At 42.6% G+C, this 14,178-nt stretch overlaps 1 protein-coding gene across 7 annotated transcripts in view; it reads left to right on the forward strand.

Moving 5' to 3' along the window:
* Nucleotides 1-14,178, forward strand: part of grid2ipb (glutamate receptor, ionotropic, delta 2 (Grid2) interacting protein, b) — a 45,013-nt gene that overhangs the window by 6,205 nt on the left and 24,630 nt on the right. For 5 of the 7 annotated variants that reach the window (XM_055890261.1, XM_055890263.1, XM_055890268.1 and 2 more), the window contains exons 2-5: nucleotides 4,173-4,309; nucleotides 4,535-4,651; nucleotides 5,722-6,057; nucleotides 6,299-6,453. In XM_055890261.1, coding sequence (XP_055746236.1) covers nucleotides 4,173-4,309; nucleotides 4,535-4,651; nucleotides 5,722-6,057; nucleotides 6,299-6,453 — 745 coding nt within the window. Of the gene's footprint in view, nucleotides 1-3,048; nucleotides 3,469-4,172; nucleotides 4,310-4,534; nucleotides 4,652-5,721; nucleotides 6,058-6,298; nucleotides 6,454-14,178 lie in introns of those variants that run through there. The other 2 variants (XM_055890266.1, XM_055890267.1) reach the window with 1 other exon arrangement.

Consider the following 14,178-nt stretch of genomic DNA (forward strand, 5'->3'; position numbering starts at 1 on the left):
CAACACTATGGGTCCCCTACAGCTAACACACACACATTTTTCCACCGATACTACACATTCCTTTGTCTCAGGCCCTCCTGCACACTTCTCACATCTAGGAATCTCCCTCCTACACGCAACATGACCATAAGCTTGGCATCTAAAACCCCATAATGGGTTCAGGACAAAAGCTCTCATGGGATAACTGACACATCCTAACTTGACTTTGTCGGGTAAAGACTCAGCATCAAAGCTTAACAGGACAGACAGTGTCTTCTCTGTTTCACAACGCTCTCCACCGGGTCTGCGTCACACCAAACGGCGGGCGTCACAGACACCGGGAATCTTCCATTTTAGTTGATCCTCCTCAACCCTTAACACGACCCCAGTTATGACTCCTTTCAACAGTGCCCTGCTCCAGAGATCAAAGCAAGTCACAGATCTTGTCCCTAGGCGTGTGGTGCGGAGCGCCTGCTCCCTCTGGACGGAAGAAACTGAAAAAAACATCACGTGTCCACTTCAATTTACTTTCACTGACTAAACAGTCCCCAAACTCTTCTTCACCCAACCTGACACCAGATATGGATCAGTCAGAGGGCAAGGATCCATTCTCTACAAAAATCTCACTCCCACTGGGAAAGAATCATCTCTGTCATCCTTTCCTTTCTTCCCACTCTTCATAGGCATATCAAACTCAAAACCTTGCAGCTCCGATCCGCTCCTCCTTCAAACTCTATGTCACTCTCATCAGTCTCAAGTTCTGAGCTACTAAATTACATTTTTTCATTTTTGTACTTATCTCTCAACATCCTCTCTTGTCCCAGGTTTTTCCCCTTTTGTTTCTTCAACTTCTCCACCTTCTTCAACGCTACTGAAATACTGTTTTCCATTTTTGTACTTGACGTCTATCCACCTCCCGTTCTCGACCTCCATATTCAAAACCCACAGGACTCAAACTACCAAAAAGTCCGTTGTTTCTCAGAACATCTACCATTGCTCTGTAAACTCCGGGACGATTAGCACAGCTGATGCTGGTGAGACGTCAAAAAACGTTAGTGTTGCTTCTCGGCTTGTGATGGACTGTTACTCGACACATTGTAAACAAATGGATACATTATAAGTAATTAATTATTGATATTTTATGTTATGCATGGAAAGGTTTGTTGTTAGTAATTTTCAGTCAAGTTCCTAAATTAAATTCAGTTAGACTAAATTGCTTTAGACTTGTTTGACTTTACATTAACTTAAGCTTTTTGCAAATTGACTACACATTGAACATTCATGAACTCTTCAATATTGTGCACCTGCTCCTCAGTTGCACACAACACAAAATACATCATGATGACACAATCTGTTGGATCTGGTTGCTGGGCTTTGGCTGCATTTTCAAACAGGCCCTGCTCTCATGTTACACATTATAGTTAGTGAGAGGAGTGTTACTTAGAGGCACCTGCTCCGTAGTGTATTCCTTCATCTTCTCAGGGACTTGAAAGGTAAGACTGCATCTTATTCTACTCTTTCTAAAATAATAATGTTGGTTGTAGACTCCACAGTTTGTTTAGTGTTGGGAATCTCCACATTTTCTTCACTTCCACACTGAGTCACCAGCTGCTTCAATTTAGGCTGTTGTTACATGATGATGGTTTCAGCAGCCATCAACTCTCGCAGTTGTATTCATTTGTTTCAGTATCTAAATGACTTGATTGTTTGGCTGTGGGAATGAATATTGCTGTCATTTTGTTCTAGTCGGTCTCTGCTTTAAACGACGTAATGTCTTGCCAATGTTGCTGAATGCACAAATAGTCCGGTACCTACCGACCAGGATGGGTCATCTTACCTCGGGCTCAGTGACCTGTATAATGTCACTTGCTCTCACTTGCTCTTCCTTATTCCTCTATACATGTGAAGTGACCATCTTGAGCGAGGTGTAAGATGAGAGTTTGATTGAGGGGAACAGTGTGTATTTGGAGATACAAGCATGGCTAGAGAATAATTCACCTGGCCCTGTATGTATAACCAGGGCTGTGCTGGTTCTTTAACTTAAATATGACATGGGTACTGTTTCCACTTCTGCTGTTTTCTGTTGGAAAATAAGTAATTTACATAGCTGTCTTAGTATACATACTAGTGTACAGTATTTAGACCAATTATAGGCCATGTGTTATTACTGTTACTACATCCATTTGTTATTACTATGCTATTACAATGTTATTACTGATCTAATTTAGAAGAAAAACGGAAAACTACTCTCACAGCAGCCCTGTACCATGCTCCGTAAAGTCCCTCATCTCCAATAAAAGTCTCTCTCTACAATGAACCCCTCTCATTAACCCCCTGCTATTTTGTGTAGGTTTATTGTTACACCCTCCTCTGATAAGTAATTAAATGATCTGTATTGCGTGTGTGATGAACCCTTTCCGTTTTGAATTCATGTACTGCACATGCACTGACATATATAGCACAACTGGCAGTGCTCAATTACTATTGACTGAGGGCCATGTGCCTAACTAACTAGCCTACTGATTGCCCCTATGTTTCCCAATACTCTTTCTTACTGTAAATTGCCTCAGGGACAGGCTGCTGCAGCAATGTTTTAAAGTAACCCAGATCAGAGGCATACATACGCACCACTGTGACTGAGTCCGTGTGGATATCTCCACAACCCTAACCCTAGTGAAGGGGGGCATCTGTCCCTGTCCTGATCGGGGGTGGAGGGGGAGTTTAAGATTCAGCCTGTAATCCCACTAATCCAGAGCAAAGTCTTAAATTGCCCCTGCTCCTTCTCAATGTGACTGAGCATTGTGGCACACACTTATACACCAGCACACATACACTACAATACACACCACATATTAACGCGCCCAGGCAGACGCTCCAATTAGTGTGCTCATCGACCCCTCGCCGATCGACACACACACAGTGATTCTGGGCCAGTCTCCGTCCCTTGGAGAGGTACCTAGCCGTGAGAGAGAGCAGGAAAAGAGACAGAGGAGTATTTATAGAAGAAAATGGGGCCTCACAATACCCTTTTTGGAGAGAGGTTTTATTAAGGAGCGGAGTGGAGCGAGGGTGTCCCAGTTTTATGATTAACACTGTGTAAACGGGCTGGAGGACTGCAAGGGCACATTCTGAGAGGAGATGCTGGAGCAACTCTGTGTCAAGTCTTCACTGGTGTTTCATGCACTGTCACCCTTTTCTTTTTTGTTGAGGTGGCAATGTGGATGACTCCGTGGAAGACTCTGAATATAAGTTATTTTTAATTGGCAACCCCTCTTGTTTAAATGGGGGTTGTTGTTCTGGTCCGAGTTTTTTTTGTACTCTTGTGATACAGTTAGGGAACCAGGTTGGATACTAGCTCACAGGCAGGCCACCTGCAGTTTGATCAAGTCTGATACAAGATGAAGAAATTCCTGCAGAATAAGAAAGGCAGATACTCTTTCAGGAACCAGAACAAACCTGCCGTTCCTCGCTATCCATCTAAAGATGACTGTAAGTCTGTCTGTATGACTTTTATCGACTTGTTGAAACACATGATTGTACTGTTTCAAGGCTTTGGAGGTTGAAAGCAGAAACTGTCTATGTTGTAGTGTTATTGTTAGATTATCTGTTGCAAATGATCAAACAGAATAGATATTTGTATAATTCTATATTTGGTATGTGTGACCAGGGACATTTTTGGAAGCAAACTCATGTATTCATTCTGATCCTGTTTTAATGCTGTATACCTGTTATAGTTTAAATAATGTTATAAAGCTTCCAAAATTAAACATTAGTGATTGTAGTGTATTACCCCAAATAGATTTAAATAGATTTAAATGTGTTTTCTGTGTTTGGTTATGGCAGATATTTTTGCATAGAAAACATTGCTTCTTATACGCTTGAGTCATTCTCATGCAAGTAATAGAGTGGTATTATTTCAGAGCCTTCCATCAGATAGAGATTCCGTGAACTTGGATTCACTTTGGAAGAGAGTGCTTCTCGCTCCTCAAGGTCAAGTACTCTGAGATGCCTTTGGAGTTGTGTTCGAGGTCGGCGACCCCAAGGGTTTGACAGGGGCTGAGAGCACCGCACTGCTTCTCTTATTCTCGTCTCAATCCGCAGGCGACAGAACATCTTTCAGTTGATCCTCATCATACTCCATGTGTTTCTTCATGTTCCTCTCCTCTTCGTCATTCTTCTTTTCTCTCGTGTAGTCATTGCGATGCCGACGTCCAATCAGTGCTGGCCAGAGGAGTTTGGCTTCCAGCTGGGAGGAAGTGGTCCCAGCTACATCCTGTCTGTGGAGGAGGGGAGCAGTGCCTACCTGGCGGGGCTGCAGCCAGGTGACCAGGTCAGAGAGATTCTAGATTCTAAGCTAAACCGAAAGGCCTAATCAGTAATTATTTCAATCCTTTATTTAACCATTATTTAACAAGGCAAGACAATTGACAAACATGCCTTTAATAGTACTACAGGTATGTTATACTACGATGTTATGATAATAGTGTAATAGCATGAACAGGGATTTATACTGGAAAAGCTGTTTCTCGGTCTTATGCGGTCTCTCTGTGATCAGGTGCTGGAGATCGAGGGCCAGAATGTGTCCACTTTGGGATTCCAGGCTGTCATCGCCATCGCTCAGACCCAGAGGAACATCCCTCCCAGCATCGGAGTTGTGTCTCGCATCCAGCAGGTCTGAACTCGCTCTGACTGGGACTCACCTGGCACCATTATGTTGTAGCATGATGTTTGATACTTCTGATTGATTTTAAGTTCCTTTTTCTGTATTTCTGTTTGTGCCTACTGAAAATCAGACTCACTGTATTTCTTATTTTTAAATATTTGTTGTTGTTGTATTTTACGCCCTTTTTCTCCCCAATTCTTTTGATCTTGGCTCATCGCTGCAACTCCCCAACGGGCTCGGGAGAGGCAAAAACACTATTCAATCGATCATGCGTCCTCCAAAACATGACCCACCTAACCGCACTCCTTAACACCTGCCAGCTTAACCCAGAAGCACCAATGTGTCAGAGGAAACACCGTTCAACTGGCATCCCGGGTCAGCCCACAGGCACCCGGCCCGCCACAAGGAGTCGCTAGAGCACGATGAGCCAAGTAAAGGCTCACCGGCCAAACTCTCCCCGAACCCAGCGGCCTCCCGGGTGGCGCAGTGGTCTAGGGCACTGCATCACAGTGCTAGCTGCGCCACCAGAGTCTCTGGGTTCGCGCCCAGGCTCTGTCGCAGCCGGCCGCAACCGGGAGGTCCGTGGGGCGTCGCACAATTGGCATAGCGTCGTCCGGGTTAGGGAGGGTTTGGCCGGTAGGGATATCCTTGTCTCAGTATGTAAAATGTAATAAAATGTATGCACTCTACTGTAAGTCGCTCTGGATAAGAGCGTCTGCTAAATGACTAAAATGTAAATGTAAATGTAAAACCCAGACGACGCTGGGCCAATTGTGCACCGTCCTATGGGACTCCCGACCACGGCCGGTTGTGGCACAGCCCGGGATATGAACCCGGGACCGTAGTAACACCTACAGCATATAATGCAGTGCCTTAGACTGCTGCGCCACTCGGGAGCCCCTGACTCACTGTATTTCTGATACCTCATGTAACCTCAGAAACTGTAGGGGCAATCCTGGATTTGCCGTGCTAATTTCATCGGCAAGGCCATACTTTTCAATTCATTAGTGAAAATAAATTATCTCTATCTTAATATAATACAGTGAAAGTTAAATAAGAATTAAATCTCTGCTTCTCAGATGGACATCACCCCGGGTCCTGACGGTCGTTTTGGCTTCACCATCGTGGGAGACTGCCCCCTCCTGGTGGAGGATTGTTCCCCCTGCTCTCCGGCAGGACGAGGTGGCTTGCGGGCCGGCGACTACGTCATGGAGGTCAACAGGATCCCGGTGAGGCACCACGAGATGGCGGCGGCGCTGATCAAGGCGTCCCAGGGGCGTACGCTGAGGCTAGGGGTGCTGTGTCTGGGGCCCAGACGGAAAATACGCAGCAGTGAGAGTATGGATGAGATACAGCTTGAGGGAGACGGAATGAGGACGGACCGCAAACACAAGGCCCTGGAGTTCAACAGGAAGGTGAGGCTTTCTATTAAACTAACTGTTGTATGAGTTGGAGCTATTCAGGGGAGTATTGATGTCCAGAGAAAACAACATTTTGAAAGAGAATACTTTACTGTTAAAAAATCATTACGCAAGCCTACTGAGCTTGCTTCCTTAGTTAGCTAGTTGGATACTTTTTTGTAAAGGTATACCATCTTTCTTTAGGGAGTCTGTGTACTATATAGGCCCTTCAACAACAGTTATTGATATATTTCAGATTGACCAGATTTTGGGGGAGGAGCCTGAGGTGAAGGAGAAGCTGTTTGCGGTGCTGAAGCAGTATGCTGCGGAGAAGAAGGTTGATTGGCTGGCCTCTGTCCTCCCAGACATCCTCACCACTGACGAGCAGCAGACGCTCATTGGCCACATCAGGTACATACCCTTGAGTCTCTGCTCCCAATGGTATCATCCATAGAATGTAAATAAAGATAAATACTGTAGACTTAATCTGCAGTTGTGTTCAGTATAGGCTCTTGAGAAATAGGAGGTAGCCTACCACCCGTACTCCCTGCTGAACATGACTCAGATTATGCCCACAGAGATACATTCAAACCTTCCCATTTTGACATATAGACATCCTAGTACAACCCAGGTGGGATGCAGCCTCCTAAAATCCCAATGTCCCAATGAAAAGTCATGGTAATCTATGGGGATTATTTTGCAATGGGTGTGTAAACAGGCTTTTCCTTTTGCTAATTTTGCTGGTGGAGGGATTACGGGGAGCTTGTTTAGTGTCAAGCATTGTGAACATTATCACCAGACCCCATCTGCTGCAGACAGGGCTCCAAGACCAGACGGAGGGCATACGACACCGGTACCTTGGTCTTGTCTTGAATCGAAATTAAATTAAGAATCTAAAATGACACCTAGTGTTTTATCTTTATTGCCTGTGAATTAAAATGTGAGGCCAGATTCTCTCTCTGTGCTTTGACACCAACAAGAAGTACCTTGGTCTTGTCTTGATTTAGCTGGAGGAAGTTGTGAGCCATCCAAGTATTTAAATCACAAATACAGTCTAATAATCCATGGAGCTAAAATCAGACCCCTTGACCTTTTCCACCTTTTGTTACGTTACAGCCTTATTCTAAAATCGATTGAATAGTGTTTTTCCCTCATCAATCTACACACAATATCCCATAATGACAAAGCAAAATCAAGTTTTTAGAATTTTTGCAAATGTATAAAAAATGGAAAACTGATATCACATTTACATAAGTATTCAGACCCTTTACTCAGTACTTTGTTGAAGCACCTTTGGCAGCAACTATAGCCTCAAGTCTTATTGGGTATGACGCTACAAACTTGGCACACCTGTATTTGGGGAGTTTCTCCCATTCTTCTCTGCAGATCCTCTCAAGCTCCGTCAGGTTGGATGGGGAGCGTCGCTGCACTGCTATTTTCCGGTCTTTCCAGAGATGTTCGATCGAGTTCAAGCCTGACCTCTGGCTGGGTCACTCAAGGACATTCAGAGACTTGTCATGAAGCCACTCCTGCGTTGTCTTGGCTGTGTGCTTAGGGTCATTGTCCTGTTGGAAGGTGTACGTTCGCCCCAGTCTGAGGTCCTGAGCGCTCTGGAGCAGGTTTTCATCAAGGACCTCTCTGTACTTTTCTCCGTTCATCTTTCCCTCAATCTTAGTCTCCCAGTCCCTGCTGCTGAAAAACACCCCCATAGCATGATGCTGTTACCCCCATGCTTCACCGTAGGAATGGTATCAGGTTTCCTCCTGACGTGACGCTTAGCATTCAGGCAAAAAAGTTCAATCTTGGTTTCATTAGACCAGAGAATCTGGTTTCTCATGGTCTGAGAGTCTTTTAGGTGCCTTTTAGCAAACTCCAAGTGGGCTATCATGTGCCTTTTACTGAGGAGTGCCTTCCGTCTGGCCACTCTACCATAAAGGCCTGATTGGTAGAGTGCTGCAGAAATGGTTGTCCTTCTGGAAGGTTCTCGCATCTCCACAGTGGAACTCTGGAGCTCTTTCAGAGTGACCATCAGGTTCTTGGTCACCTCCCTGACCAAGGCCCTTCTCCCCCGATTGCTCAGTTTGGACAAGCGGCCAGCTTTAGGAAGCGTCTTGGTGGTTCCAAACTTCTTCCATTTAAGAATGATGGAGGCCACTATGTTCTTGGGGACCTTCAAGGCTGCAGAAATGTTTTTGTACGCTTTCCCAGATCTGTGCCTCGACACAATCCTGTCTCAGAGCTCTATGGACAATTCCTTCGACCTCTTGGCTTGGTTTTGCTCTGACATGTACTGTCAACTATGGGACCTTATATAGACAGGTGTATGGCTTTCCAAATCATGTCCAATCAATTGAATGTACCACAGGTGGACTCCAATCAAGTTGTAGAAACATCTCAAGGACGATTATTGGAAACAGGATGCACCTGATCTCAATTTCGGGTCCCATAGCAAAGTTTCTAAATACTTAAGTAAATAAGGTATTTCTGTTTTTTTTTTTATAAATTAGCAAACACTTCTAAAAACTTGTTTTTGCTTTGTCATTATAGGGTATTGTGTAGATTGATGAGGAAAACAAATAATTTAATCAATTTTAGAATAAGACTGTAACATAACAACATTTTGAAGTAGAACGGAGAGACCAACCAACCTCTCCAGTCTGTCCAGAAGGACATCATGGTCAGCAGTGTTGAATACAGCACTTAAATCCTAGAGTACAAGGACAGAGAGCTGTTTGGCATCTGTGTTGGCTCTAAGGTAATTTATCACTTTAACTAAGGCGATCTCTGTGCTGTGGTGGGCACAACAACCAGATTGGATTTTTTCAAAAATACAGTTGGCACTTAATTTTTTTTTTTGCTGTTTGAAAACCAATTTCTCCAGAAATGAAAGGTTGGATATTGGCTGAAAATTGCTAAGAGCTGAAGATTCTAGATTACTTTTCTTCAGAAGAGGTTCCACCATTGCAGTTTTTAGTGCAGTAGAGAAAGTGCGTGTGAACAAGGAGTGATTAACAATAGCTTGCACTTCTTCAGATATGCAATTAAAAACTGTTGTGAAGAAGGTGGTGGGGATAGGGTCCAGAAGGCAGGTAGAAGGCTTAAGTTGTAATGTCACTTTCCTGAGCATGTCTGTGTCCACCAGGGAAAATAAATCCATAGTGCCTTTGCGTGGGAGGCTAGGACACATATCATCAAACTTCTCACCAGGTCTTGCTTGACTGATACCCAACCTATTGTCGGTCATCTTATCTCTGAAATATGCCGCACACTCATCACATTTAGATGTGGAGAAAAGTTCACAGGTTTGCGGGGGGAGGATTTAACAGGCCATCAATAGTCAAGAAGAGCACTCTCTCATTATTCTGATTAGTAGTGATCCATCTAGAAAAATTAGCCCGTCTGGCATTTCTAATTGACTTGTTATATATGCCATTTAAGACTGATATTCGCTTTTCCTGGGTTACAGCAAGGTCAGTGTACTTAGAAAGCAGGTTTTCCTTTTCTCGCAGCCAAGCTAACAGCCAGAGGATCTCTTCCCTAAGATGCATGATGGTGGTGCATTTCCCAGTTCTACCTTATCTTTGTCTTGTGATTATGTGGAAATCATCTCACACCTGACGCATTTGTGCCCAGCCGTGGATAAAAACACTGGTGGGCTAGCACTGCTAGCGTCAGCCTGCTCCATCTTGAGCCAAATCAAATGGGTTGATGACAGACCTGCCAGATGATATTTGGCGGAGTTCACAATAATCACTGGTTGAGTTGAGTGCCATTGATGATCAGAAGTTAAGCTCAACAATGGCAAAGCCAGTTTTAGTGTCGTCATTTCAAATTCTACCCGATGTCGACAAATCTTGCCAGCCTTGTTCCTGTCTGAGATCAGCTCAAGGATCTACCAATTGTAATCATCACTGTCTCTGCCTTTTTGAATTAAATTTGTTTGTTTGTGACCTCAACTGAACTCAGAGAATACTGGCTGCTATGGCTAAAGTCTCATGTTGTCAGACATTTTAATGAAGATATATTTGCATAACCATTTGTCTTATGTTTTTTCTTGTGTGAAAACGACCAACAAGACTCTCACTAAACCCTTAATCCAAGTACACTTTTTCCTTTAGAGTTGTCAAGATTACTGTTACTTCTATACTCTATGAAGGGAGTAAATTAGAGAGGGAGATGCGCATATGTAATGTGAGATGACACTTCCTGTCTGTTTCTAAGTTGTTAATCTGATTGGTTGGTATGAGGAATCCATCTGAGGGAATGTGGACCATGTGGTCATCTGGCTGTGGTCTTACCAGACCATATCTTTTGTTATCTGACCTTAACTTGTATTTACTAGAGGGAGGCAATGACACAGAGGTAAACAATGTGGATGTGGTGGATTGTGGGTATTGTATCTCAATGTCACTTACTGGTACAGTCTTTACCGTGAAATACTTGCTTACGAGCCCTTCCCAAAAATGCAGAGTTTAAAAATGATCATAAAAATAAAAATAAAATAGTAACACAAGAAGAATAAATTAAAATACACAAGAATGGAGCCAGAACCAGATCACTGTGCAGAGGTATGAGGTATTTGAGGTACATACACTACCGGTCACTTTTTTCCATGAACACTTACATGAAATGAGTTGCAAAATTAATAGGAAATATAGTCAAGACGTTGACAAGGTTATAAATAAAGATTTTTAATATAAATAAGAATTGTGTCCTTCAAACTTTGCTTTCGTCAAAGAATCCTCCATTTGCAGCAATTACAGCCTTGCAGACCTTTGGCATACTAATTGTCCATTTGTTGAGGTAATCTGAAGAGATTTCACGCCATGCTTCCTGAAGCACCACCCACAAGTTGGATTGGTTTGATGGGCACTTCTTACGTACCATACGGTCAAGCTGCTCCCACAACAGCTCAATAGGGTTGAGATCCAGAGACTGTACTGGCCACTCCATTATAGACAGAATTCTTGCATAGTTTGGAGCTGTGCTTTGGGTCATTGTCCTGTTATAGGAGGAAATTGGCTCCAATTAATCGCCGTCCACAGGGTATGGCATGGCGTTGCAAAATGGAGTGATTGCATTCCTTCTTCAATTTCCTTTTACCCTGTACAAATCCCCCACTTTACCATCACCAAAGAACCCCCAGACCATCACATTGCCTCCACCATGCTTGACAGATTGCATGAAGCACTCCTCCGGCATCTTTTCATTTTTTCTGCGTCTCACGAATGTTCTTCTTTGTGATCCGAACACCTCAAACTCTGTTCTTTTTCCCATCTTCATCTTTTCTCTTTATTGGCCAGTCTGAGATATGGCTTTTTCTTTGCAACTCTGCCTAGAAGGCCAGCATCCCGGAGTTGCCTCTTCACTGTTGACGTTGAGACTGGTGTTTTGTGGGTACTATTTAATGAAGCTGCCAGTTGAGGACTTGTGAGGCGTCTGTTTCTCAAACTAGACACTCTGATGTACTTGTCCTCTTGATCAGTTGTGCACCGGGGTCTCCCACTCCTCTTTCTATTCTGGTTAGAGACAGTTTGTGCTGTTCTGTAAAGGGAGTAGTACCGAGCGTCGTACGAGATCTTCCGTTTCATGGCAATTTCTCACATGGAATAGCCTTCATTTCTCAGAACAAGAATAGACTGACGAGTTTCAGAAGAAAGTTATTTATTTCTGGCCATTTTGAGCCTGTAATCGAACTCATAAATGCTGATGCTCCAGATACAAAACTAGTCTAAAGAAGGCCAGTTGTATTGCTTATTTAATCAGAACAACAGTTTCCAGCTGTGCTAACATAATTGCAAAGGGGTTTTCTAATGATCAATTATCCTTTTAAAATGATAAACTTGGATTAGCTAACACAACGTGCCATTGGAACACAGGAGTGATGGTTGCTGATAATGGGCCTCTGTACGCCTATGTAGATATTCCATAAAATATCTGCCGATTCCAGTTACAATCGTCATTTACAACATTAACAATGTCTACACTGTACTTCAGATCAATATGATGTAATTTTAATGGACAAAAAACGTGTTTTTCTTTCAAAAACAAGGACATTTCTAAGTTACCTCAAACTTTTGAACGTATGTACATGAAGGCAGAGTAAAGTGACTAGGCATCAGGATAGATAATAATAGAAGTAAAATAAAGTTTGTGTATTGTGAATGTATGTGTGTTTGTGTTGTGTCGTAATGCGTGTGTGTATTATGTCGGTATGCATGTGTGTGTTATGTTTGTGTATGCATAGGTAGTGTATGTGAATGTGTGTGGGTTTTGTGTGGGAGTGTCAATGCAGTGTGTGAGACTGAGTATGTATATGGTGTGTATATATAGTCTGGTGAGTGTACGTAGGGTCAGTGCAATATAAAGTCAGATCCTTTGGGTACCATTAATATGGTATATCAGGTAGGTAGTGATGCCTAAAAATGTGGGTCCTGAGTTTTTCCTGAACACATGACCAGACCAGAGAAAAGTCTTAGTGATATGATTAGATACCCATTATAGAAATTGTTATTGTTATTGATACTGTACTAAGGTTATAAGGTTGTGTATGAATAATTTAATATTCAAATGCAAAGCTATTTTTTTCAATAAGACAGTGATTCCTGATCCCCAGAGGACAGTGACACTTCTTTCCTTCTTTATTCTCTAAATATAGAATGAGTGGCATTTAACAGGCCATGAAAATGTGTTTGTTTTATTCCACTGCATTGGACTCTCTCCCGCCTCTCCTCCTCTTTCTTTCTTTTTTCTTTCTTTCTTTCTCTCTCTCACTCTCTTTTTTCCACTGACCCCCCCTCCCCCCTCTCTGTGTGGATTTTCTGTGATGGATTTTATCTTAATTATTCTGCTTTAAGCTCTTGCTCGTCTGTGGTTGGTGACCGTTCTCCCTTGACAGTTCAATGCTGGCGATGGTTCTTGGATACACCATGCTGATTCTGTCCCATACCGGTATACTGCATTAAGACTTCAATATACGATTTGTGAACCTATGCACTTACTCACATTTATTATTTTATAATCCTCATAACATTCCTTCTGAAATATGACAGACTACTAACAGTAATGAGCTGTTTGGGGTGAGTACTGGTTTTATTGTTGGGTGTTTTGGGCTGTGGTACTTGCATTTGTCTTGCAGTGGTGTACTGCTGAATGCACACATCTGCTTCAGTACAGGTAGGGACACTGCAGTGTAGTGTGTCAGACTTGCCGTAGGTGGGCAGATAATTATTCTAGTACAGTACTGTACCTGTGCACTTTTACTCTGAGGGATAGTGTGAGTTGGCTGGCAGCCCATGCTCTTTTTCAGAGACTTGTTTTAATGTTTTCTACTATTTATTGTTGTGCAATGATTTAATGCAGTAGTCTGAATTACTTTTTGCAGAATTGAATTCAGTGTTAACTGTATACTTTCTTGCTTGCGTATTGACTCTCGTCACTTGAATGAGACAACATGAAACATTCTAGGATTTTCTACCAGATTATATGATTCATACTTTTTGTCTCTAGCGATTCCTAGAATAAGCGGTAACCTAGAACTCATCATGATAAGTGATGGGGCTTTTTTTGTATCTAATCTCTTGTGTTGTTTTTTCTATAGCTAAAACTGTGGATTATGGAAGCTCCAGACTATTATGTAATTGTAGTCTGTAAAAAGTTACCCTAAAAATGACTGAATTTAAGATGCTATTGATCATTTGATTTATTGATACTGCCATGTTTGATGTATTGGTATATGAGTTATTGCTGCCATATTGATTGTGTTTAAGGAAGCTAAACTAATGTCAACAAAAACAGTCTCCTTTAATGTGGTGGTGCATACCATAGAAGTGTAATGTACTGTAACTACCAAAGCCTCCTCCCACATTTACAGTAATTTACAGCATTAGTCCATCTAGCAAATCACTTTACAATTTCCATCCACTCTCAACCATTGATCTTCCCTCATAGGTCATCATGACATTGCTCTCCCACTGCAACGCTCCATTTCCAGACAGTTTGGAGTGTATTTGATTGGTGTATTAGAGAAATAAAGGAGGTTTCAGCTGTGTAATCACCTCCATTACTGGACAATGCTTTATTGGCCTTAAAAAGCTTCCTAATGCTGGAGGACTCAACAACCCCTTTAAACGACAC

Source organism: Salvelinus fontinalis, chromosome 30 (genome assembly GCF_029448725.1).
Source record: "Salvelinus fontinalis isolate EN_2023a chromosome 30, ASM2944872v1, whole genome shotgun sequence".
NCBI lineage: Eukaryota > Metazoa > Chordata > Actinopteri > Salmoniformes > Salmonidae > Salvelinus > Salvelinus fontinalis.